Below are 23125 nucleotides of genomic sequence, written 5' to 3' on the forward strand. Positions count from 1 at the left end.
GGCAATGAACAGGCGTCATTACTTTTCCACCGATATGCACTTTTGTTTCACAGAACCCAAATCCCATAAGGAAACTGCATATATAGCACCTAAAGCATGAGAACAAATGGTATATTAAAAAATCTCTTTCAATTAATGCAGTGTGATCAAACTACTACTGTTAACTTTTGCTGTCATCCTGGCATTTCAATACATAGTTATTTTGTACTTTGAATTTTTGATTATAGTAATTTGCATGAAAATATAAAAGGGAAATAAAACTTCCTTTACCTCCCGAAGTGGTAGTTTGGAAAGGCACATTAAATGCATCACGATTGATCATCAACAATGAGCTCAGATAAACTCTGCCCTTTTCAGCTGTCACTCAGATTAATGTGAGCTAAATGTGCTATTGATTCATTTTATTCAGATCAAAGTTAACTGCAAGGTACTAATAGATAAGAATATATTTCTCATATTTTTATGCATATATTTGACAGTTACGTAATGCAAAATCTCAATCACAAAACTCTCCTATCTCTAGCTATCTTTCCCCTTTTCCTAAAGTGCCTGGTTCATTGATCACTTTTTACTTTTTATTTTGTCTACCCAACCTCAAAACCTTTTTGTTCTTTTAATCTGGTGTTTAATCTAAAGCTTTTAGGGTGGTGGCACACGTAGCGTGAGGCAATTCAGGCGACGAAGCGATCTGAGTGGCATCCCGCCGGCAAGTCACATTCTTGTCGCTGGGCAATTAATCTCCCCGGAAGGCTACATGTGCCACCACCCTTAGCTGTTATGATATTGTCACATATCTTTAACCCTGTTATAAGCTAATGGGGAACTGATCAAATTAGATGGAATCAACATTTCTTATAAATCAAACAGGAACGACAATGGAAATAATTTTATCATTTATTCATAATTTTCCTATTATAGTAATTTTTGTAAATATAAGCTAAGAAAAATGTTAACTATTTTGTAGAATAGTGTTCAATGTGTCACTGTAATGGAATCTGAGCTGGATAACCAAGATGGCGTCCAAGATGGTGGCTCCCTGGTTCCTCACGGACGCAGACGGATGATGTCGACCTCTTCCCACACTCTGATTGGTCGCCGGCGACGGAATGGGCATCGGCGTCAATAATGGGCGCCGGCGTCAGTCGCACACGTCAGCGCGTCAGTCGCTGACGTCAGCGCGTCCGCGCATACGTCATGACGCCGATGCGTCCAAAATTGGCACCAAACCTGGGCCTTTATAAGGGAACTCCGGACAATCATCAGTGCCCAATTATAGGTTTAGTTTACTACTCCTGGGTGTGATTCATTGCTAACTTCTTGTCTATTGTGTACCGACCCTTGCCTGGAATTCTCGACCTTGAACCTCTTCTCATCCTCTACTGTACTGCGAACTTGGACATTGTTATTTTCCTCCCTTGGTCCTCACTACTCCTGAGGCCTTTGGCCTTACATTATAATTGGGCCATGGACCCGTCGGAGGAGAATCCTGCGCCGCCTGATGTCGGTGGAGCGCTTCGTGGTCTGGCATCCCGCATGCAGTCCTATGAGGTACAGCAATCTCACTTTGGTCAGGCTTTGGAATCCATTCTTGCTAAACTGTCGGAGCTAACACCTGCCGATCCTATTCCTGCACCGGTACCTGTGGTTCCGCTTCACGCCACCGAACCCCGCATTCCGGCTCCCCCACTCTACAGTGGTGATCCTACAGCTTGCCGTGGGTTTATTAACCAGTGCGAGGTCCACTTTGCACTCGCACCCAGCCAATTCCTGTCGGAACGAGCCAAGGTGGGCTTCATATTCTCCCGTCTGCAAGGGAAGGCATTGGAGTGGGCCTCGCCTCTATGGGAAAAGGAGGATCCCATTATCGATAATGCCCGAGCCTTCGTCCGGGAACTTCGTGTGGTCTTTGATGCTCCGGGTCGTGCCACTGCTGCCTCCGCACGCCTGTTCCATCTTCTACAGGGAACTCGCTCAGTCTCGGAGTACGCCATTGAGTTCCGCACCTTGGTTGCAGAGACTTCGTGGAACAACGACGGGTATCACGCTGCCTTTCACAACGGCCTGGCGATACGTATAAAGTCTGATCTGGTGTCCAGGGAAATTCCATCCCGTTGGGAAGATCTAGTCGCCCTGGCCATAAAGGTAGATACTCGGCAGAGGGAGTTTCAAGCTGAACTCGACAGAGAGCACTCCCCAACCAAAAGATTCCACAAGTTCCAACCTACTCTGGCTCCTCGTTTTCAAAGACCCTTCCTTCCCAACCCGGCTTCCACCTTGTCTTCTCCAAATCCTGCGGTTCCTGCCTCTTCTTCCCTGCCTTCGGAAGAACCAATGCAGATCGGACGGGCTCGTCTGACCGAACAGGAAAAGCTTCGGAGAAGGGCTGCTGGACTTTGCCTTTACTGTGGTGGAAAATCCCACTTCGCCTATGAGTGTCCAGTGAAGCCGGGAAACGCCAACACCTAGGTAAGACTGGGGAGACTTACCTGGGTGGAATTGGTCCCTCTCCCCATTCTTCTGCTCAACGCTTCCTCCTTCCTGTGCAGATTCGTTTTGGAACCCAGACGATTTCCTCTGAGGCTTTCCTTGACTCCGGCGCAGCTGGGAATTTCATCGATAAGGTCTTCGCAGAAAGCCATTCCATTCCTCTGCGATCTCTGGCTGTTCCTCTTCGAGCTTTGGCGATTGACGATCGTCCACTTTCCTCCGCTACAATTTCCCACTCCACCGATGAACTTTCCGTTATTGTGGGATCTATGCACCTTGAAAGATTGTCCTTCCTCCTAATCGATTGTCCTTCTACTCCCATTGTACTTGGTCTGCCCTGGTTGAATATTCATAACCCTGTAATCGATTGGGCTTCTTCTCAGATCTCCCGCTGGAGTTCCTTTTGCCAACAGAACTGTTTACCTACCAAATCTATTATTAAAGTTTCATCTGTGTCTTCCAATTCTTCTTTGCCCCCTGTGTATCAAGCCTTCTCTGATGTCTTCAATAAAAAATCTGCCGAAGTCCTGCCTCCCCATCGTCCTTATGATTGCCCCATCGAACTTCTTCCTGGAACCATGCCTCCCAGGGGTCGCATTTATCCACTGTCTCCTTCTGAAACCTGTGCCATGAAGGAGTACATTCAAGAGAATCTGCAAAGAGGCTTTATTCGTCCTTCTTCTTCCGCGGCTGGAGCCGGCTTCTTCTTTGTAGAGAAAAAAGATGGAGGTTTGCGGCCCTGCATTGATTATAGAGGTCTGAATAAAATCACGATTAAAAATCGTTATCCCCTTCCTCTCATCTCCGAGCTGTTCGACCAACTCAAAGGGGCTTGTCTTTTCACCAAGTTAGATCTTCGTGGGGCGTATAATTTAATCCGGATCAGAGAAGGAGATGAATGGAAGACCGCATTCAACACCCGGGACGGGCATTATGAATATCTGGTGATGCCATTCGGTCTCTGTAACGCTCCCGCGGTCTTCCAAGAATTCGTAAATGACATTTTCAGAGATTTACTGGGCCAGTACGTGGTGGTGTACTTGGACGATATCCTTATTTTTTCCAAAAATCTTGCTGAGCATCGTCTTCAAGTCCAAGAAGTCCTTTCCCGTCTGCGGAAAAATAACTTATTTGCTAAATTGGAAAAATGTTCCTTTGAAGTATCGTCCATCTCTTTCCTTGGGTACATCATATCTCAACAGGGTTTTAGAATGGATCCTGCCAAGATCTCCGCTATCCAGGACTGGCCTCTCCCCACCAGTGTTAAAGCCATCCAAAGATTTATTGGTTTTGCGAATTATTATAGACAATTTATCAAGGGGTTTTCTTCCAAAATTGCTCCCATTCTTTCACTTATCAAAAAAGGGGGTAAGCCTCAGCAATGGCCACCTTCAGCTTTGGAAGCATTCAAGGATCTTAAAACTTCGTTTTCTTCTGCCCCCATTCTTCGACACCCTGAACCATTTCAGCCATTTTTTATTGAAGTCGATGCCTCAGATGTCGGTGCCGGAGCAATTTTGTCCCAAAGAGTGTCTACTGATGGGAAGCTTCATCCTTGTGCTTTCTTCTCTAAGAAATTCACCTCATCCGAACAAAATTATGATGTTGGAAATCGAGAGTTGCTGGCCGTAAAACTTGCCCTAGAAGAATGGAGACATTTGTTGGAAGGTTCTTCTATCCCTGTGACCATCTATACAGACCACAAAAATCTTGAATATATCCAATCACTCAAACGCCTCAACCCTCGTCAGGCCAGGTGGGCACTATTCTTCTCCCGTTTTAATTTCATTCTTACTTTTCGGCCTGGTGTTAGAAACAGGAAGGCAGACGCTCTTTCCAGAAGTTTTCTCATTGAAGATCTCGCTTCCATCGAACCAGAGTCCATTATACCTCCTACAAAAATCATCGCTGCTCTATTTCCATCATTGGCCTCCCAGTTATTGTCTGTTCAACCCTCTGCTCCTGCGGGAACCCCTCCTGGTGTTGCCTTTGTTCCCCCTGATCTCCGTCATTCCATTTTGGTTCAGTCCCACAGTTCCAAGCAGGCCGGGCATCCTGGAATCAAGAAAACCACTGAACTTCTGTCTCGTCTTGTATGGTGGCCTTCCCTAAGAAAGGATGTCAAAGACTTTGTTTCTTCTTGCTCTGTGTGTGCTGTATCCAAATCTGGGCGTTCCCCTCCCAAGGGGTTACTCTTACCACTACCCATTCCTTCTAGCCCATGGACTCATTTATCTATGGACTTCATCGTGGACCTCCCTAACTCATCTGGTTACACTGTTATTTGGGTGGTAATTGACAGATTCACTAAAGTTGCACACTTTACTCCCCTTCGAAAACTTCCCTCTGCTCCTGAACTTTCTTCATTATTCATTAAACACATTTTCCGCCTCCATGGTTTCCCTGCCGAAATTGTCTCTGACCGTGGTTCCCAATTTGTTTCTAAGTTCTGGAGATCCCTGTGTAAAGCCCTTGGTGTTTCTCTTCAATTTTCATCTTCATACCATCCACAGTCTAATGGAGCAGCAGAAAGGGTTAACCAGGCCCTTGAACAGTTTCTTCGATGCCATGTATCACTGTGCCAAGATGATTGGGCGGACCTGCTTCCCTGGGCGGAATTCGCACATAACAATGCATTACACGTTTCCTCCGAAAAGTCCCCTTTTTTCTGTATGTACGGTCTTAACCCTTTGGCTTTTCCTCAGGATTTATTACTTACCAATGTCCCTGCCGCCAACGACCAAGCTGCTCACATGTCGGCCATCTGGCACGCTACGGTCGTCAATCTGGAAAAAAGTTCCCTGGTCCAGAAAAGGTTCGCGGATCAAAGAAGAATCCCTTCCCCTTTGTACGCACCTGGCGATAAGGTTTGGCTATCCACCCGAAACATTCGTCTCAAAGTCCCCTCTCCGAAACTTGGTCCCAAGTTTATTGGTCCCTTCTCCATCTCTGAGATCATCAACCCGGTGGCTGTCCGTTTACAACTTCCCTCAGAGATGCGGATTCCAAACGCATTCCATGTCTCCTTGCTCAAACCTGCAGGTACTTCTTCTTCTTCTTCTTCCTCAGTTCCTGTCTTGGTGGACGGACATCAAGAATTCGAGGTGAAAAGAATCTTGGACTCCCGGATTTCGAGGGGCACCCTACAATACCTCATTGAATGGAAGGGGTTCGGCCCTGAGGAGTGCTCCTGGGTAAGAAATTCAGACGTCCACGCCCCTCTCCTGGTCCAAAAATTCCACCGGCAATTTCCTTCTAACCCAGGTGGTCCGGAGGCCCCCCCTAAGGGGGGGGGTACTGTAATGGAATCTGAGCTGGATAACCAAGATGGCGTCCAAGATGGTGGCTCCCTGGTTCCTCACGGACGCAGACGGATGATGTCGACCTCTTCCCACACTCTGATTGGTCGCCGGCGACGGAATGGGCGTCGGCGTCAATAATGGGCGCCGGCGTCAGTCGCACACGTCAGCGCGTCAGTCGCACACGTCAGTCGCACACGTCAGCGCGTCCGCGCATACGTCATGACGCCGATGCGTCCAAAATTGGCGCCAAACCTGGGCCTTTATAAGGGAACTCCGGACAATCATCAGTGCCCAATTATAGGTTTAGTTTACTACTCCTGGGTGTGATTCATTGCTAACTTCTTGTCTATTGTGTACCGACCCTTGCCTGGAATTCTCGACCTTGAACCTCTTCTGCCTGGACTGATCTTGTTGCCTGTTTTCGACCATTCTTCTGTCTCATCCTCTACTGTACTGCGAACTTGGACATTGTTATTTTCCTCCCTTGGTCCTCACTACTCCTGAGGCCTTTGGCCTTACAGTCACTATTGTTAAAATCCACACAACAAATTGTCAAATTAGGCAGGTCACTTGGCTGTAAAGGATACCACAGCAGAGAATACGAATTTTTCTAACAAAAAAAAAGAAGCCTCAGCAGCAACATGTCAGAAGGGATCAGACATGCTCGGGGGTTATTTATTTAAGTCAGTTTTTTTCTGGTCAGACTTTTAATGAGAAAAACACACGTCGGATTTTTTCACAGTTTTATCGAGTTTTTTTCCCCCACAAGAATTTTTTCGTGAAAATATAGTGCTAAATAGGAGGCAGAAGTCTGTATAGATTTGGACTGAATAATTTTCAGAACATAGTGAGAACATTTCAGATTTTGATAAGTAATCCCCTAAATATCTTCAAGCTTCTTCTAAGGTTGTTACCTGTGTTTTTGGCCACCAGGGACTCTGAATTTTTGGAATTCATTCTGAAAACCCATCATTATGACAACAATGTTTCACAAACATTTCAGTATTTTAATTTCCAACTAAGATATTAAATATCTAAATTTTTTGTTCCAGGGTTTCTGTGGTTCTAAAAACTTTTATAGTCGGTTGTGGATTTTGTCTTTGTACTCTTTTTGGGGTTATTTAACACACAGAAGAAAGGATTTTATTGCTTGTTCTTTGCGTTATGGATATCAGCATCCATATAAGTATGGAAAAGCTATGCTGTAATGGTAATTCCAACCCAGAGCAGCCAAATTGCTTACTGGACCAGATGTAAGGAGTATTTTTGGTGCAATATGGGAATCCTCGAATTCCCCTATTTTATATGCACCTGCACTCTTATTTGACAGAATTTTATCAGTATAAGAATATAAGCAATCTTGGGCATATATAAAAATTCTCACACATCATTTGTAAGTAGGTGAGAAGTTTACTTCATCTTTTCTCTGGTTACTGTGAGGTTTTGGTGCCCTTCTCATATTTTGTTAGCTCTGCTGAATAGCCACGCACAGCACCGACTGCTTAATCCCTCAAAATGTTTTGAAGTTTTTTTTTATTCTCTTTCACTTTTTTAGAACAAATAAGCAAAAAGGACATTTAATCATGAACATTTGTATATATTATGTATTTCTATGACTCTTACACAGCATTTAACAGAGATCATTCATTATTTCTCTCAGTCCATGCTGCCCCATCCAATCGAAAGTCCTTTTCACATTCACACAACATTCAGGTGTCAATTAACTGTTTTTGGAGCGTAGGAGACAAATTAGAGTACTCAAAACCAACCGACACAAAAACCTAAACACCTTCAGAATCCAACTCCAGACCACTGAGCCACACTGCTACCCTATATAAAGCAAAGGTTTAACAACTAATTCTTTCTAAGGTATTCTCCATTCCAGTTTATATTCCCTCTACTTATAAGTCCTAAAAACAAAGAGATTTTAAAACCATTAAATATAAAATCAAGCAAGATAATGTATGGCTTACCCCTGGTCTTGGAAGTGAAAGATAGCCACGCTTTTCTCCTGGAAGAAATAAAAGATTAAAGATTAGCAGAATACATTTTTTTCCTCTAAAGTCGAAGGCCATGGGCACACAGAGTATTGGTTTGGCTTATTTTTTGGGCCAAGCTCCTTCACCAGCTCTCAGATGGACTTTTGGCCCAAAAATGCCTGATTTTGCATTTTCCGGATCAATCTTTTCAGTGCAGATACACGGAAATGATGGAGAGGGGATCTGCCTTCCGAAGATCCACAGGTGGAGAGCAACATAACCAACTGTGTGTACCCAGGGCCTAATATCACACCTGTTTTTTTACCACTAGCAAAAAAAATCTGGCAAAAAAAAATGCCATTAAAGTCCAAATCTGAAACACAAACATTTTGGCCTTGGTGTCAGGTCGGTATTAGCCTAAAGTGGCAACAGCATTTTTACTCAAACATTTAAATACTGTAAACAGCAATAGATGTGAATTCTAGTTGTGACTGCCTCTTGATACTCATTACAGGACAAACCTGGAGCATCAATTAGTAAATAGGAATTTTGAGGAAAGTACAGTGATGAAGTAAACAATTAGTAATTTTAATGCAACACAAGTTGCATAAAAATATTTTTGTTGTTTTGTTTGTCAAAGAAGAATTAAAATCTGCAATTAAGGTCTGGAGACTTTAAATGTATTTTCTGTTCTTCAAAGCAGAATGAAAGATGTGAGAGGTATTCTAGAGCAAGACCTTACATGCTTTTAGTAATCTACTGACTGAAACAAACAGCTTTTTCTTTTCTCTGTTTGAGATGAGCTGGTAAATACATTTAGTGCATTTCATATTCTTTTTGTGTTTTTGCCTGAGATATAGTTTCTAAGGGGAACATCTTACTGCTGGTAGCAAACAGCATTTTTTTTCTTTCTCTGCCCTCTGCCTGCTAATTAAGGGGGATGAGTTAATCGGGTAAATTCTGATCAGACTGGGAGGCAAATTTAACACGGGTCGAATTTCGAATTCACGTGAGTTTTTGTTAAAACTCCCATAAACTCTAAATTCGACCAATCTAAATTTATTATAAAAATTAAATTTTTTAAATTCGGGTGAATAGGATTGACTCAAAAATTTGAGTTTTAAAAACTCGATTCAAATGTCAGGAAGGCTGCAAATAACTCCAAATTGATCCCTGGATGTCTCCCATCGACTTAAACAGCAATTTGGCAGGTTTTAGGTGGTGAATAGTCAAATTGTTGAAGGGCTAGTGTATGGTAAATTTCGGAAATTTACAGTAATTTGAATATTTTTAAAAACTCGAGTCGAATTTGAGTTTTCAAAATAAAAAAATTGCCTCTTAGTGTTCTTTGGTTTGATACCTCAATAAGTCTGTGACTGCAAAGCATGTGTGGGAGCTGCTAAGCGAGTGTTGCATGTGATCTAAGTGTTACATGTGAATTAAGTGTAAAGGAACAGTGACACCAAAAAAATTAAAGTGTTTTAAAGTAATGACCCCAAACACATCAGACCAACAAGATTTACATTATGGAGTGTCCAACCTACTCCCTGGACCGTAATCCAATAGAAAACGTGTGGGGTGACATAAAAATGCTGTTTTTGAGGCAAAACTAAGAAATACAAAATAATTATGGAATGCAAGGGCAGAGACATGCAAAGATCTGGCGACTAAATCTCCCCGAATCTTTGCACGTGTCTCTGCCCTAACAGGTGCCAGAAGTTGGTCAACTCCATGCAACACAGATATACAGCAGTTCTCAGAAACAGCATTTATACAACTAAATATTAGTTCAGTGATTCAAAGAAAAGAAAAAAACATTTTTCATTCTATAATGTGAATGTTTGAGTTTGTATAAGACACTGCTATTTTTTGGAACGACCGAATATTCACTTTTCTTCACTTTCTGTAACTGAATATCACAAATTTGATCAATTTTCTAAATGTTTTTATTTGAAATAGAATGTGCAGTGTTCCCAATGCATTTGTGTGTATGGAAATAAAAGCTATCATAAGGATTTTGAGCTTTATTCACTTTTTTAAACACATTGCTACTATTTGGAACACAACTGTATAAAGATATATATTTCAGTTTTAAGAACAAAGCTTCATATTTGAAGTGGATGCAGAAATGAGAAAAGAACACCAAATCTGAAGCCATCTCAGATGGCAATTAGATCAGTCCCTGGATCAACTTTGTACTGAGAGGTGATTTCAGTAACCCTGTATTTTCTCATTTGCAAGAAAGGCTTCTAAAGCTTTGATACAACTATTTCATGTGTCTGCCAGTACAAACACTTCAGAAAGAGAACTCTTCTTCTTATAATTTTAGATTCTATGACATGACAATAACTAAAAGTGTCAGTTTTAGTGCTGGTTAGTAGGATACAACCTGCTTTCTTATGTCGATGAAGGGACAGATTTTTGACATGGATGCAAGAACACAGCAAGATCATGCTGCGCCTCAGCATTTGTTTTACCTAGACACACTTGTGCGGTCATGGGTGTTACATAATATCAACATCTATATAAAATCTGACATTATCTGTAATCTCATGTGCTAACAAACCTAACAAGAATATTACAATGGATGTAGATACATTTCTGTACAAAAAAAAATTCTGCAAAATGTCTTATTTTGTGTAAAACATTCCTCCCTGTCAGAAATCTAAAGTTGCCTAAACATCAATTAATTGCCTAAAGCAGTAGTCACGTTTAGCTCTCCTTTTACACAAAAGCAAAAAGAAAAATGTCTATTTTTTACTCAAAAATCTTCAAAAAGAATTTGCCTGATGTTTGTACTTGTCCTGATAACATTCATTCTCCTGTAGTATCTGCCAAATAGTGAAGGAAAATACCAGTAAAATATCTTCAAACAGGGAGAATGATTGCCTTAGATTTCTAAATTACTTACAGATGTAGTGGCAGCCTAAGCAGCATGGCGACTGAACTAAGAGAACCGTATAAGAAAATTTTGTTATCTTAAGCAAGAAACTGTAATAAATGTAAATGTACATATTATAAGCATCATTTTTATTTATTACTGTTACCTCCTGGATGGAGACCTCCTGGTCTCTAGTTATAGATATTTTTTCAGTTCTTTAAACCTGTTGCCCGGAAAGGGCACCAGGTTTAGCTAGAGTGTAATACCACTTTGTTTCAGCACTGCTTCTTTTCCCCTTTTTAAAAATCATTTTATCTGCCATTTTCTCCATCCCCCATTTGCCAGCCTTTACCTTCCCCCATGACCCATGTGTCATTCTTTCTCCTAATCTATGTGCTATTTTTTCCCCTACATTATGGCCAGGGGTGGGAACACGTACACCGGCTTGAACATAAAATACACGTTATTTTCCTTTTAAAAAGAGATCGTTCTGCCTTTTCATATTTTGTGTTGCAGTTCAACCCCTCTAAATGAAAACCCAGCATCCATACATACATACACACACACTGACCCCTACTTACACTTACAAAAACTATATATACTAACTCTAGATTTTAGTATCACAATAACCTTTGATATTATGTCTGTCCAAAGGATCATCCAAGCCATTCTTAAAGGAGAAGGAAAGCTATGGAGGCATTTTATTGCCAATAGATTAGCTGCAATAGTGCAAGCTAGAATGCTATATTTATTCTGTAGAATGTTTTAACCTTTCCTTCTCCTTTAAAAGCATTAACAGAACCAGCCATCACAACATCACCCGGCAGTGCATTCCACAACCTCACTGTGAAGAAACACCTATGCCATCCCTCCCAAACATTTGAAAAACTAAAAGAGGAGCAAAAACTTTTGCTTCATGGCGACATGTTTGGCCATGCCCATTTTATGACCACACCCCCCTAATTACAAGTTATGAAAGTTTGAACTCATTTCTGGAAGTTTTAGTTCAATGTTTTTTGTGTTATAACAGTTTTGCTAATGAAAGTGAATTGCCCTTTAAAGGAGAAGGAAAGGCAAATAATAAATAAGCCTCTAATCAAAGGCTATTGGCAAAGAAACTTACTTGGTCTTTTAAACATTTTCTACAGGCTGTGTAGGATAAGAAGTAGCGCTGTTAGGAAGACTGCAGCTGTGGACTCGGGTGACGTCACGCTGTATGCTGTTCGTTTGTGTCCTGCTGCCAGAGGCAGCCTTGGTGCGCATTAAGTAGATTTTCTATCTACTGCGCATGTACTGTGGGCGCTTCCTTGCTCCTAATCCTGATGACGTTCATGTTAGTTTACATATGCGATCGTCATCGTTGACCCTGAAGGTCACGCTCCCTGTCCAATCACATTCTATGTGTCTGGTTACTAAGGAGACGCTCGATCTTCGTGCTGCCACTACTGATCTCAAGGCGCAGAATTCTAATGAGCGATACGTCAGTAGCGACGCACTCTCGGGGTCAAGTTGAATTTTTTCTTTTGGCGCATGCGCAGTACAAAGTTGGAATTGAAGTTATTAGCTGTTACCTTTCCAAGATGGGGCCTGCCTGCCTAAATAAGCGATGCGACCGACGTTATGGATTACAGACCTTTACAGGGGGCTATGTTACTTGCTAACTAAGCGATTATAGAGGACTTGGGGTGAACTTTGATGGCAGATAAGTATTTATTTTTGCCTTTCCTTCTCCTTTAAGATGCTAGTCTCAGTTCTCCCAAGAGACTTGTTTATCTTAGTTACAATAGTTACAATTGTTTCTTTACTTATCTTAAATTGTTACAAAAGTATCTAAGTGCAGTTGCTGACTGTTCTGGGCTCTCTGCCAAAAAGCCACTTATTTTAATTAAGTTTCAGAAACTTTGTATCTTTTTCTCGAGTCAGTGCAGGAGATCAAAGAGATAGTCAGGACATTCCAGTAAGAAACCCAGTACTGCTGTAAAAATCAGAACTGTCCCGCAGAAAACAGGATAATTGGGAGGTATGACCTACACTGCTTCAAATGTAAATTATTTTTCTCTAGTATGAAGGGGTGGCCTCTGGTACAGTGATCCACTTTATGGTTAAAAAGTTCCCTGTTATTTGTCTATAATGTCCTCTAATGTACAGTGGCGTAACTAGATATTACTGGGCCCCACAGCAAATTATTTTTCAGGCCCCCAAAATGTTTAGAGGTTGACTTGTTTCTCCAATATTTATTGAAATTGTATATGAATTAGGGCCTCATGGGGCCCCTATACCTCCTGGGCCCACCTGCAGCCGCAGGGTCTGCTTCCTCTATAGTTACGCCCCTGCTAATGTACTTGTAAAGTGTAATCATGTCCCCACCTAAGTGTCTTCTTTTCAGAGAAAACAACCCCAACCTTGACAGTCTTCCCTCATAATGTAAGTCTTCCATCCTCTGACCAGTTTAGTTGCACATCTCTGCACTTTCTCCTAAACTGTATCACGTACAAAGTCAAACTAATGACTACCGACACTTTTATACTGACTGGCAAACAAAACTTTGCTTTCGTTCAAGACACACACCAAAAAAATCCCAAGACATTTATTTTTCATACTAAAATTCCTTGTGTCTTGACAGATTCCTTACCTCGTCTTCCTTCAAACACATCATTAATTTCCCGAAGCAAAATGGACATGTCACTAAGTTGGGACTCCCAGGCTTCACAAAACACATCCAGGTTTTCTTTCGCTATTTTACTGGTCGGGTGAAGAGCTAAAGTTTCTGCTGCTGACACAATCTAAATCACAGAATAAATACACAATAATCATATTCTTAAATAAAACTGATAAAAGGGGTTTATACTGTTATTACCCTGCATTAGTTAAGAGTGCTGATCCAGAATGGGAGATCTAAGAAAAATATGTAATAAACCATAATAAAATAATTAAAAAATATGGCCATTCATTGAATACAGAATATTATACAAATATGTTGCTTTGCTTTTGTATTTTATTCTTTTAGTATAATTCAAACAAAATAAAATAGGGAAGGGGGTACAAAAGGCAAGAAGGGTAGGGTTAGGGGGTAGGGAATATAATTGCATAAACGTAAAGAAAGTATACATAACTGAATTTATATCTAAGTATGGCATTGTACACAGGATCTTTTATTCTGAATACAGAAGCTTTGCTCCTGTATTATTTATACAAGTTTCAGAGTTTGTTCAAGATATCCAGTAAATGCATTTTTTGGCTGCTTACATTCCTCTCCCAACCTCCATCATACCACTTACAGCTGATGAAGCAGTGGATCATCTAGTAGTTGAAGTTAAAAAAAAAACAGTTTATATTGCAAAAGGAAATAAATGAAATCAACTGAAAATGGGGCCTGTTATCTAGAATGCTCGGGACCTGCGTTTTCCAGATAACAGATCTTTCCATAATTTGGATCTTCATAGAAAAATGTTTTAAACAATAAACCCAATATGCTGGATTTGCTTAAAAAATATTAATTATAAATTAGTTTAGAGTAAGTACAAGGTACTGTTTTATTATTACAGAGAAAATGGAAATCATTTTTTTTTTTAAATTTGGACTATTTGGATAAAATGGAGTCAATGGGAGACGGGCTTTCTGTAATTCGGAGCTTTCCGTATTGGAGAACGGATCCCATACCTGTATGTTGTTACATTAATAAATTCTGTATTGCTATTATTTCAGAATGTTGGCTTGTCTGTAATTACATGTATATGACCACTTTCCATTAAATATCCAATATTTATAACAGTTATGCTCATCATAAGGTTACTAAATCAATTAACTCTAGAAGCATTTTACTTCAGTATTAAAAAATATGAATATGCAAGATATATATTCTAAGCTATGATTAAGTGTACTATGGCACAAAATACACAAGTCTTTTATTCTATACATGTTTTACAATAAAACAAACACACATACTATATACACACATACCTGGTTGATGATTCTTTAGGTGCCCGGAATTTTTCATATTCTATATTCATTCACTTAGGGCCTGAACTAGGGATAGGCAGAAGAGGCATGTGCCTAGGGCGCAACAAAGTGGGAGTGCCAAACACTTACCTCTTCTTTTGCCTGCCCCTAGTCCGGACCCTGTTCTAATGCCTTCGGCACGGTTCACCCCCCACGCACATTGAAACAATGCATGCGCCAGGAAGAGGGCGAGATGGCCAGCAGTGCTGCCTAGGGCGCTGGACCTGCATTCACAGTTCCAGCCTGTAATCATCATATGCACAATTAATGTTGTTTTATCACAACTTGCAAAGTATTCTCATCTTTTATGTACCTTCTGGGTATTCTGGGAGCTTAGGTTTTATCTATTACGGTTTTCGGCAGACAAATTCAGAACCTCATTATCCAGAAAGCTCAAAATTACGGAAGAGCTGTATCTCCTAGACTCCATTTTATCCAAATAATCCACATTGTTACAAATTATCTCCTTTTTCTCTGTAATAATAAAACAGGACCTTGTACTTGATCCAAACCAAGATCATATTAATCCTTACTGGAAGCAAACCCAGCCTACTGGCCTTATTTACTGTTTGCATGATTTTCTAATAGGTTTAGCGCATACAGATCACAATTACAGTAATCCATTATCCGTAAAACCCCAGGTCCCAGGCATTCTGTAGAACAGGTCCTATACCTGTATAATGAGAACTTCATTTATCTTCACGTCATACATTCCATTTTCTTCTACTGTAGTCCCTACATGTCAGTACAGCCTCTCCCAGACAAGGAGGTAGGACCTATAACATAGCCAATCAAAATTAATCCTGACCTGTACGACCACCTGACTTTCTCCGCACCTGTTATGCATTTGCCCTAGCAGTAAAGGAACTAAATAAATTGGAATGGGAAAGCCTGTAGAGACATTTCAGAATTAGAAGAAATGCAATTAACCATATCAAAGTAAGTGAAATTCCCATTTTCTTCTGCGCTCGTTCCATGTCCGTACAGATGGGATCTAACAAGCAATGCTGCAAAGCAATAAGGGATGGGACTAAAATAACATACAATAAAACCAACAGATGCTAAAAAGGCCAAATAAGGCCAGCATCACAGCCATAAAAAGAGAAGTTGATATTACCTGTGAATGCATAGCCCCTGAAAATGAGAGGAGGAAATGCTTTACATGCCAAGTACAAGAATGCCCCATGGCAAGGTAAGCGACTGACAACAAAAGCTATAAATTCAAGCTACCAAATATGGTGTAAAATAAAATCAAGTTTCACAGAGCAAAAAATGTCCATTCACTGCTGAAAAGTTTCCCTCATAGACCAAAAGGACTCCCACAATATTGTTGCCAACACATAAAACACCAGGGGGCACATTTACTAAGGGTCGAATTACGAAGTGGTAAAATTTCAAAATTCGACCATCGAATTGTAGAAATTCGATAGTCTAAGTTTTTTTTTTTATTAGTGAATTTAGCATTTTTCGACAAAATTCAAATAGTTCGAAATACTGGCTATAGGTTCTAGGAGGTCCCCATAGGCTAACATAGCAATTCGGCAGGTTTAAGGTGGCAAAGTGTTGAAGTTGAAGTTTTTTCAATTCAAATAAATTTTTGGCCTATTTGATGGCCGAGGTACCCAAAAATTACATCAAGTTTTTTAATTCGAAAACTCACTTCGAATTCACTTTGACCCTTAGTAAATGGGCCCCAAGGAGTGGAGGATCCTCTGGCAAAAACAAAAAAATTGTTAAGACACAAGACTAGTGGCCACAACAATTACCCCTCCACTAGTGTAACCACCCTAGCAACCACCAGCAGACCAGATTATCCACACCTGAATTTGGCAACAATTTAGATATATTAACCATTAATGCTGGAGTTATGCACCCAACACACAAGTGAAGACGTTGTACAGTGCCAGGACACAGCAGCAATCCAAGTCCACTACAGCACAGGAAACCTACAAATCCAAGCATGCTACAGTGCATGCAAAGCTGGCCTTTTACCACACACTGGTACTACTGACTTCAAGAGGCCTTTGAATCAGCAATTGCTGGTGCAAAGTTCAAGTACTGTGCAAGAAAACTGCTGATGCTAAATCAACTAACCAGTCTGCAAACAATTGGTGCTAACCAGTAATCGTGCATGTAACCACAGATGCATAAGCCAGCCAATGCACATGCTACATGCACTGCACAAGCTAGCTACCTTGCATGCAGTACACCAACTCACAAGCCAAATACCATGCATGCCAACCCCAACCATTGGAAAAAGACAGATACCACACATGCACAGTGTCGGATTGGTGGGCCCAGCCTCAGGGCTCCCCGTCGTAGTGCCCCCTCCAGTCCCATGCATGAGCCGCACCGCCACTCCTCCTCCTTCCAGCATACCTTTTACTTCTTGCGGCAGGGCCCAGGTAGTAAGGTCAGAAGCAGCTGCAGAGTCTTGGTGCAGGGAGCAGGTGTGTGCCGGCGGGGCCCAACAAGTTTTTTCCCAGGGTCCCCTTGGACCAGTCAGACCCTGCACATGCAAACCACTGGTGGAAAAGCAAGCTGCAGTGCATGCAAATAAGGCAAATAAGATAGCACTGCCCGTGCAATCCTTGACACACAAGACAACTTCTCAACACAGCTGCTCTTGCACCAGTAAAACACTTGTCTCCAAAACAACCATTGCGGTGGCATACAAGACAGATTAAAAAAACAACAAACACTGGCCAACCAACAGCTGCTGAATAACAATCGAAGATATATTCTTATGGATGATGTGATCCTTTCGTTATTTTAGTACTATGTGGTTCACCTTCAGAGTAAGGCACCGCCAGACCTTCAGACTTTCACAATTCTTAGATAGGACTCTGGAGAACCAGTTGCAGATTCAGTGATTCATTTATTCAAAATTGCACGGGCCTAGTGGGCCTTCCTCAGGTGCTTGTAGCTCTGTACAATCAATACAAATCTAACTACTGCTTACAACACTCAGGCCAATCACCATTTGGCACTTGAACCTGCCCTAGAGCAAGCCCAGCTGCAAAGCATGCTAAATGCTGGTGCAAGACAGCAACCATACATGGATGCATGCCAAATTCAGAAGCCTTGTCCGTCAGTGACTGTTGACCTGCCAAGAACCGCCACAAAGCAAACAGCCATGTTTGACAATGGCCATAGCAAAGACCAGCAGCCACACCTTTAAAAAACCCAAAAAACACAGTAAAGGCCAGAAGTCACGTCTGCCACAACAAAGGCTGACAGCCACATGCACCAAGGGCCATGAAAAATACCAATGGGCACACAATAGCAAAGGCCTGGAGCCAGAGGAGCAATGGCCAGCAGCCCATGAGCCAAAAGGCCATAACAAAGGCCTGTGTGCCGGCAAGTCAAAAAACCATAACAAGGGCCAAGTGGGCCAGCAAGCCAAAGACCATAACAAGGCCCAGCAGCCATGTGAGCCAAAAAGACATAAGGCTCAGCAGCAATGCGAGCCAAAAGGCCATAACAAGGGCCAGCAGCCACATGAGCCAAAAGGCTATAAGAAGGGCCAGTGGCCATGTGAGCCTAGAGGCCCCGTGAGCCAAAGGCCATAACAAGGGTCAGTGGACCTGTGAGCCAAAAGCTATAAAGGCCAGAGGACCTGCAAGCAAAGACTATAACAAGGACAAGTGGTCCCATGAATCAGAGGCTAATACGGGCCAGTGAACACGCAAGCCAGGGACCATAGCAAAGGCCAGTCCTGGAAACACCTGGTGTAATAAGGACCCATACCCACTGTGTTTGCACAGTGGACTCAGGCTCACAACTAAAACCTTTAGATATCAAAACAGCAATAGTAAGAGCCCCAGAATAACATGGAAAGGGGCTTATTTATAAACAGTGGGCAAATTTGCACCATGGCATTAATCCAATTCAGTAAGACAGTATTTTTTTCAATAAGATGCAGGTTGAACACTGAAAGAAATCATCTGATTGGTTGCTATGGTTTACTGCCCAGAAGCAAATTTGTTTATAAATGAGCCCCATTGTGAGAAAGGAAAGAAGCGTAAAAGTGGTGGCACACACAGCGTTCCGGGGAGATTAGTAGCCCAGCGACAAATCTCCTTTTCTTTGGGCAATTAATCTCCCAGAAATGCCTTCCAGACGGCTAGAATTTGATGGCACTCTGATTGCTTCAGTTTTTTCAAAGTCGCTTGAAGTTTCCTCGTGAGGCAACTTCGGAAAACAAAACGATCCGAATGCCATTCCGTGAGATCCTACCTCCCAGTAGAACAAAAAAACAGTGGTGAGGAGGAAGTCAGGTGGTCTTTGATTCATTACCTTTTTGTCTGGAAGAGGAATTACTGCCTATTAAGAATGAGCAAACTATTTTGCCTCATTTTGCGAAGAAAATGTGCCCATAGACTATAATGGATAGTAATAAAAAAATGAATTGTGTTGTTTTAAAAATGTTGCGTGGATTGAAAAATTGTTGAGCGATTTGATGCCCATTGACTTCAATGCTTTTGGAAACTTTTTTGCCATTTCACAAATTTTCAGAGAAGTGAAATGGGTCATATTCGTCCCATTACTACTGCCCATCTATACGGACATGGAAGGGATGCAAAATAAATGTTTTGTTTTTTTTCACCTGCAATTCCTTAGAGAAAAATTTCAGTCATGAATATAATATCCTCAAGAAAACATTCTGATCAGACGTGCTTCGCTCATACAGAGAGAACAATGGGAGAATGAAGTTAACACACCTGTGGGCCAGTCACATGAAAGGTGTCTTCTGCATGAATGCAAGTGATTTCCAGGGGTTCTGTGCCTGAAACATGTCTCAACAGCCGGCATGTCTAGAAGAAACAACATGATTCTATTACCAAAGAATGAATTTGCTCATCTAAAAACAAACATGATAGTCAGCATACAGTATAATGCATTTTTGTATCACGAGTAAGTGCTGCAATTGCAGCTGCAACAAGTAAGACTGTATGAAATTGGTGGAGATGTATAAGATGAAGTGATATATATCATATCATATTTCCAAGTTGTTAAAAAGATGGGTCCTTTAATGGCAATGTGACATTGTAGCTAAAATATTCCTCTTAATCCCTTCAGGACCAAAACTGTGCATTTTCTTAGAAATACATATTGCTCTATTATGAGTCACTCATATCGAATAACATATTTCTTTCACATAACAGAAATCTACTCTTTCAGTCAGGGGGGGTATTAGCTACTTATTTCTTTTGAATAACTTAATTATAAGAACATAGATTATTGTGAGCAAACCGGAAAGTCTGTGTAGAAAATACATTTATATTTTATTTTGGTTATATTTTGTTTATGCGCCTTTTTTACAGAAGCCCAACTGAATGAGCTCATATTAAAAAGGGGTGCATATTTCCCCTTAAAAGGGGCCGTATTGAACATGAATTCAGTTAATATGGCTTGTGGCAAACATAATTTTTGCCATGTGTGGTCCTTGTAAGGTAAATAAATCAGATTAACAATATACAAACCCCCTCACTTGATCTTACGTTGTCAATAGTTTGTTAGTAGAGCAAGGGGATTATTTGAACCAATTTTCCAGTTTGCCCAGTTTAGCTGAAGAAATAACAAAAATTGTACTTTTCCATGATTAAAACAAAAGGATGTTGAATATTCAGCACAAGCTTAATTCATTGAACTCATGTTGAAAAAGATGTATGCTGCTCCTTGAAAGGGAGAAAATGAGTGGTACATAAACGATCCTCTCCCATTCTCCATTTGCAGACAGTCTCAGTTTTAACCGTTTCCCTACCAACAATATAGATTCTACTTTAAGCAACAGCCTGGCAATGACTTAGAAGTTACATTGGCTACACAAAAAGAAAATATGGTGCACACATACTTGCTATGATATTGCTGTCTATGGACAATTGTCAAGGCAAGCAAAATGGCACCTCCAAATCAATACTTATATAATTTATCCAAGTTTAGGTTTTGCAAAATCTAGATATCCAGAGGTTAGCAATTCCATATCAATTTCCGCAATTAAAAATGAGAAACTAACACACTGTATGTAAAAGAACAAATTATATTACATTAAAGTCCCATTGTTAAATTCAATTAAAACAAAAACAATACCGTACACAATTGATGAACCAGCCTTAACTTTTATAACATGAATGCACTAACCCTTTGTGGTGCTTTTGTTAAACACCTCAGAGATTAGTAAAGCCACACATACTCACTTCGACAAGTTGTTCCTTCTGTTCTGTTAGCTTGCAGGTATATTGCGCCACTGCCTCCAAGTTTCCTTCTGTACCAGCAATCTTTAGAGCTTTCAGGACCATGTGGTCTGTGTGGTATTTTAGCAGGTCTGCTGCCAGGACTGTAGCTGCATTGTGAAGCTAAGAGAAACAGAAGGGAAAACTCAGACTGGTAAATGAAACACAGCAGCACCTTCCAAAACATTAATCAGACAGCATTTTTGGTGAGAAATTGTTTCTTTTTACATTTTGAATGACATGTGCCTGTTCTTCCCTGCACAAAACAGCACTTAACAGTTAAAGGAGAATTCAACCCCTTCGGCGCTAAAATCCTTCCCCCTCCCCTGTGTTGCCCCCCCCTCCATCCCGACCTACCTCCCCCCCGGGCAAATGCCCCTAACTTCTTAATGACCCCTCCATGCAGTTCCTGCGCATGGGCCGAAAGTCACAAAGTTTCCAAAAAAAGAAATCGGAAACTTTGTGACTTTCGGGCGCATGCGCAGTAGATCCTTACCAGTAAATCCCTCTACTGCGCATGCGCCACCAAATGCCAGCACATACAGGAAGAAGAGTGCAAGGGCGAACATGGCTGCCGTGAACTCAACAGGAGAGGAACTGCACAGAGGGGTTAGTAACAAGTTAGGGGCATTTGGGGGGGAGGAAGGAGGGGGTAAAACAGGGGAAGGGGGAGGGATTTTAGTGCCAATGGGGTTGAATTGTCCAGCTTTAATTCAGTGGGTTGAACAAAAAGATTACATAAAAATGTGAGTAAAGCCTTTTTTTAACACAATCACTTTATTTCAGGGGCTCAAAAGAAATTGGACAGATTAAAAAACTGAAAATAAAATGTAAAATGTGCTTTCAGGTGATTTTAAGAAAACATCAAAGGTTTCCAATGCAAAATCTGGAAAAAATGTAATATTAGTATTTTTTTATGATTTTATCATGATTTTTTCCGCGCAAGAAAAATGTGAAAATGTATTACTAAATAGGGGGGGGGGAAGAGTCTGTGCAGATTTGGTTGGAGTAGTTTTCAAAAAATAGTGAGAACTTTTCAGATTTTGATAAACCAAGTGTTAGTAATCGCTTACAGGCTTTTTGCTTTATTATATCTGCCTCAGGCCGTTACATTATTATATATACCCACTGTTATATATTACAATAAATAACATTGTAACCACTATAATGCAAAGTTACACCTTACACTTACCAGACAAAGGAAAGTTGCATATGCTGCAGCCTTACACCAATACTATAACACTAAAAAAGGCTGAAGGGGCAGACAGAGGCACTCTAGTGGGGATAGACTGTACCTTTAAAACACTAGCAGCAACATATTATACGTTTCCTGTTGCTCAGGAATTGCACTGGCTCAGGACACAGTAACCTCGCTTGAATGGAATCTGGCTTCCAAGGTTTTCAACTGTGTTAAGTCAAATGAGTCACTAACTCTAAACTCTCAGTTCCAGGAATTTAACTACATCATTTATTTCAGTTTTGGCAAAAAGGCAAATGGATTCTTTGGTCTTTCTGTCACATATAAAGAAGAGGTTTTGGCTTGCTTTTCTATTCATGTTCTAATGTCAAAGCACTGCTGTAAACAGGGAAATAGCAATTTAAGCCAAGCACATCAACAGCAAGAGTAACACGAAAGCAATCAAAAGGCAATGATGTGCGACTGTACTTGTATGTTCCACTCCTGACACTTCTGTTTCTCAGGTTGACTGGCCTATATTCATCCCGTGAGTCATGTGCCTAATGAGAAGCCCTTGTTTCCTTTTTCCAGCTAGCAGACCAAAATACATTTCCAATGAATGTAAGGCAAGATTTATTCTGAGAATTATAGCAGAGCTCACAGTAAAATATCTAGCACTAATTCTACTTACAGAATCTCACTTTCTCCTGAAGCTTTATATTTCTTTGACACTGGTAAAATCTGCCCCAGGCTTTTTTAGCGATGGGAAATCTAATTCAGATTACAGTGCTCTAACCTTTTTTTTTTTTTTTTTAGAACTGCAACACCCATTATCCACCATAAGCCAAAACTTAACTGTCAACAACACTTTTGATTTGCTCATAGTCTGTTAAATAATACCTTTTCCTGTACATTTACAGTGCATTTCAGTAATACTTTTTCATGTAAATATGCAGTACATTTTTGCAATAATCTATCAATGAAATGTATAGTTGCATTACTGTTGCAGTGGTTGCCTGTCTATAAATGTTACAAAGGAATTTGTCTACGGCTTGTCTATGCTG

The 23125-nt window shown here is 40.9% G+C and overlaps 1 protein-coding gene across 1 annotated transcript in view; it reads right to left on the reverse strand.

Annotated features, from left to right (window-relative positions):
• Nucleotides 1–23125, reverse strand: part of ctnnal1.S (catenin alpha-like 1 S homeolog) — a 147936-nt gene that overhangs the window by 20450 nt on the left and 104361 nt on the right. Inside the window, 4 exon segments of the mRNA NM_001093144.1 lie at nucleotides 7763–7800; nucleotides 13282–13432; nucleotides 19373–19465; nucleotides 20849–21007. Of these exon segments, the coding sequence (NP_001086613.1) occupies nucleotides 7763–7800; nucleotides 13282–13432; nucleotides 19373–19465; nucleotides 20849–21007 (441 nt within the window).

This window comes from Xenopus laevis, chromosome 6S (genome assembly GCF_017654675.1).
Source record: "Xenopus laevis strain J_2021 chromosome 6S, Xenopus_laevis_v10.1, whole genome shotgun sequence".
Classification (NCBI taxonomy): domain Eukaryota; kingdom Metazoa; phylum Chordata; class Amphibia; order Anura; family Pipidae; genus Xenopus; species Xenopus laevis.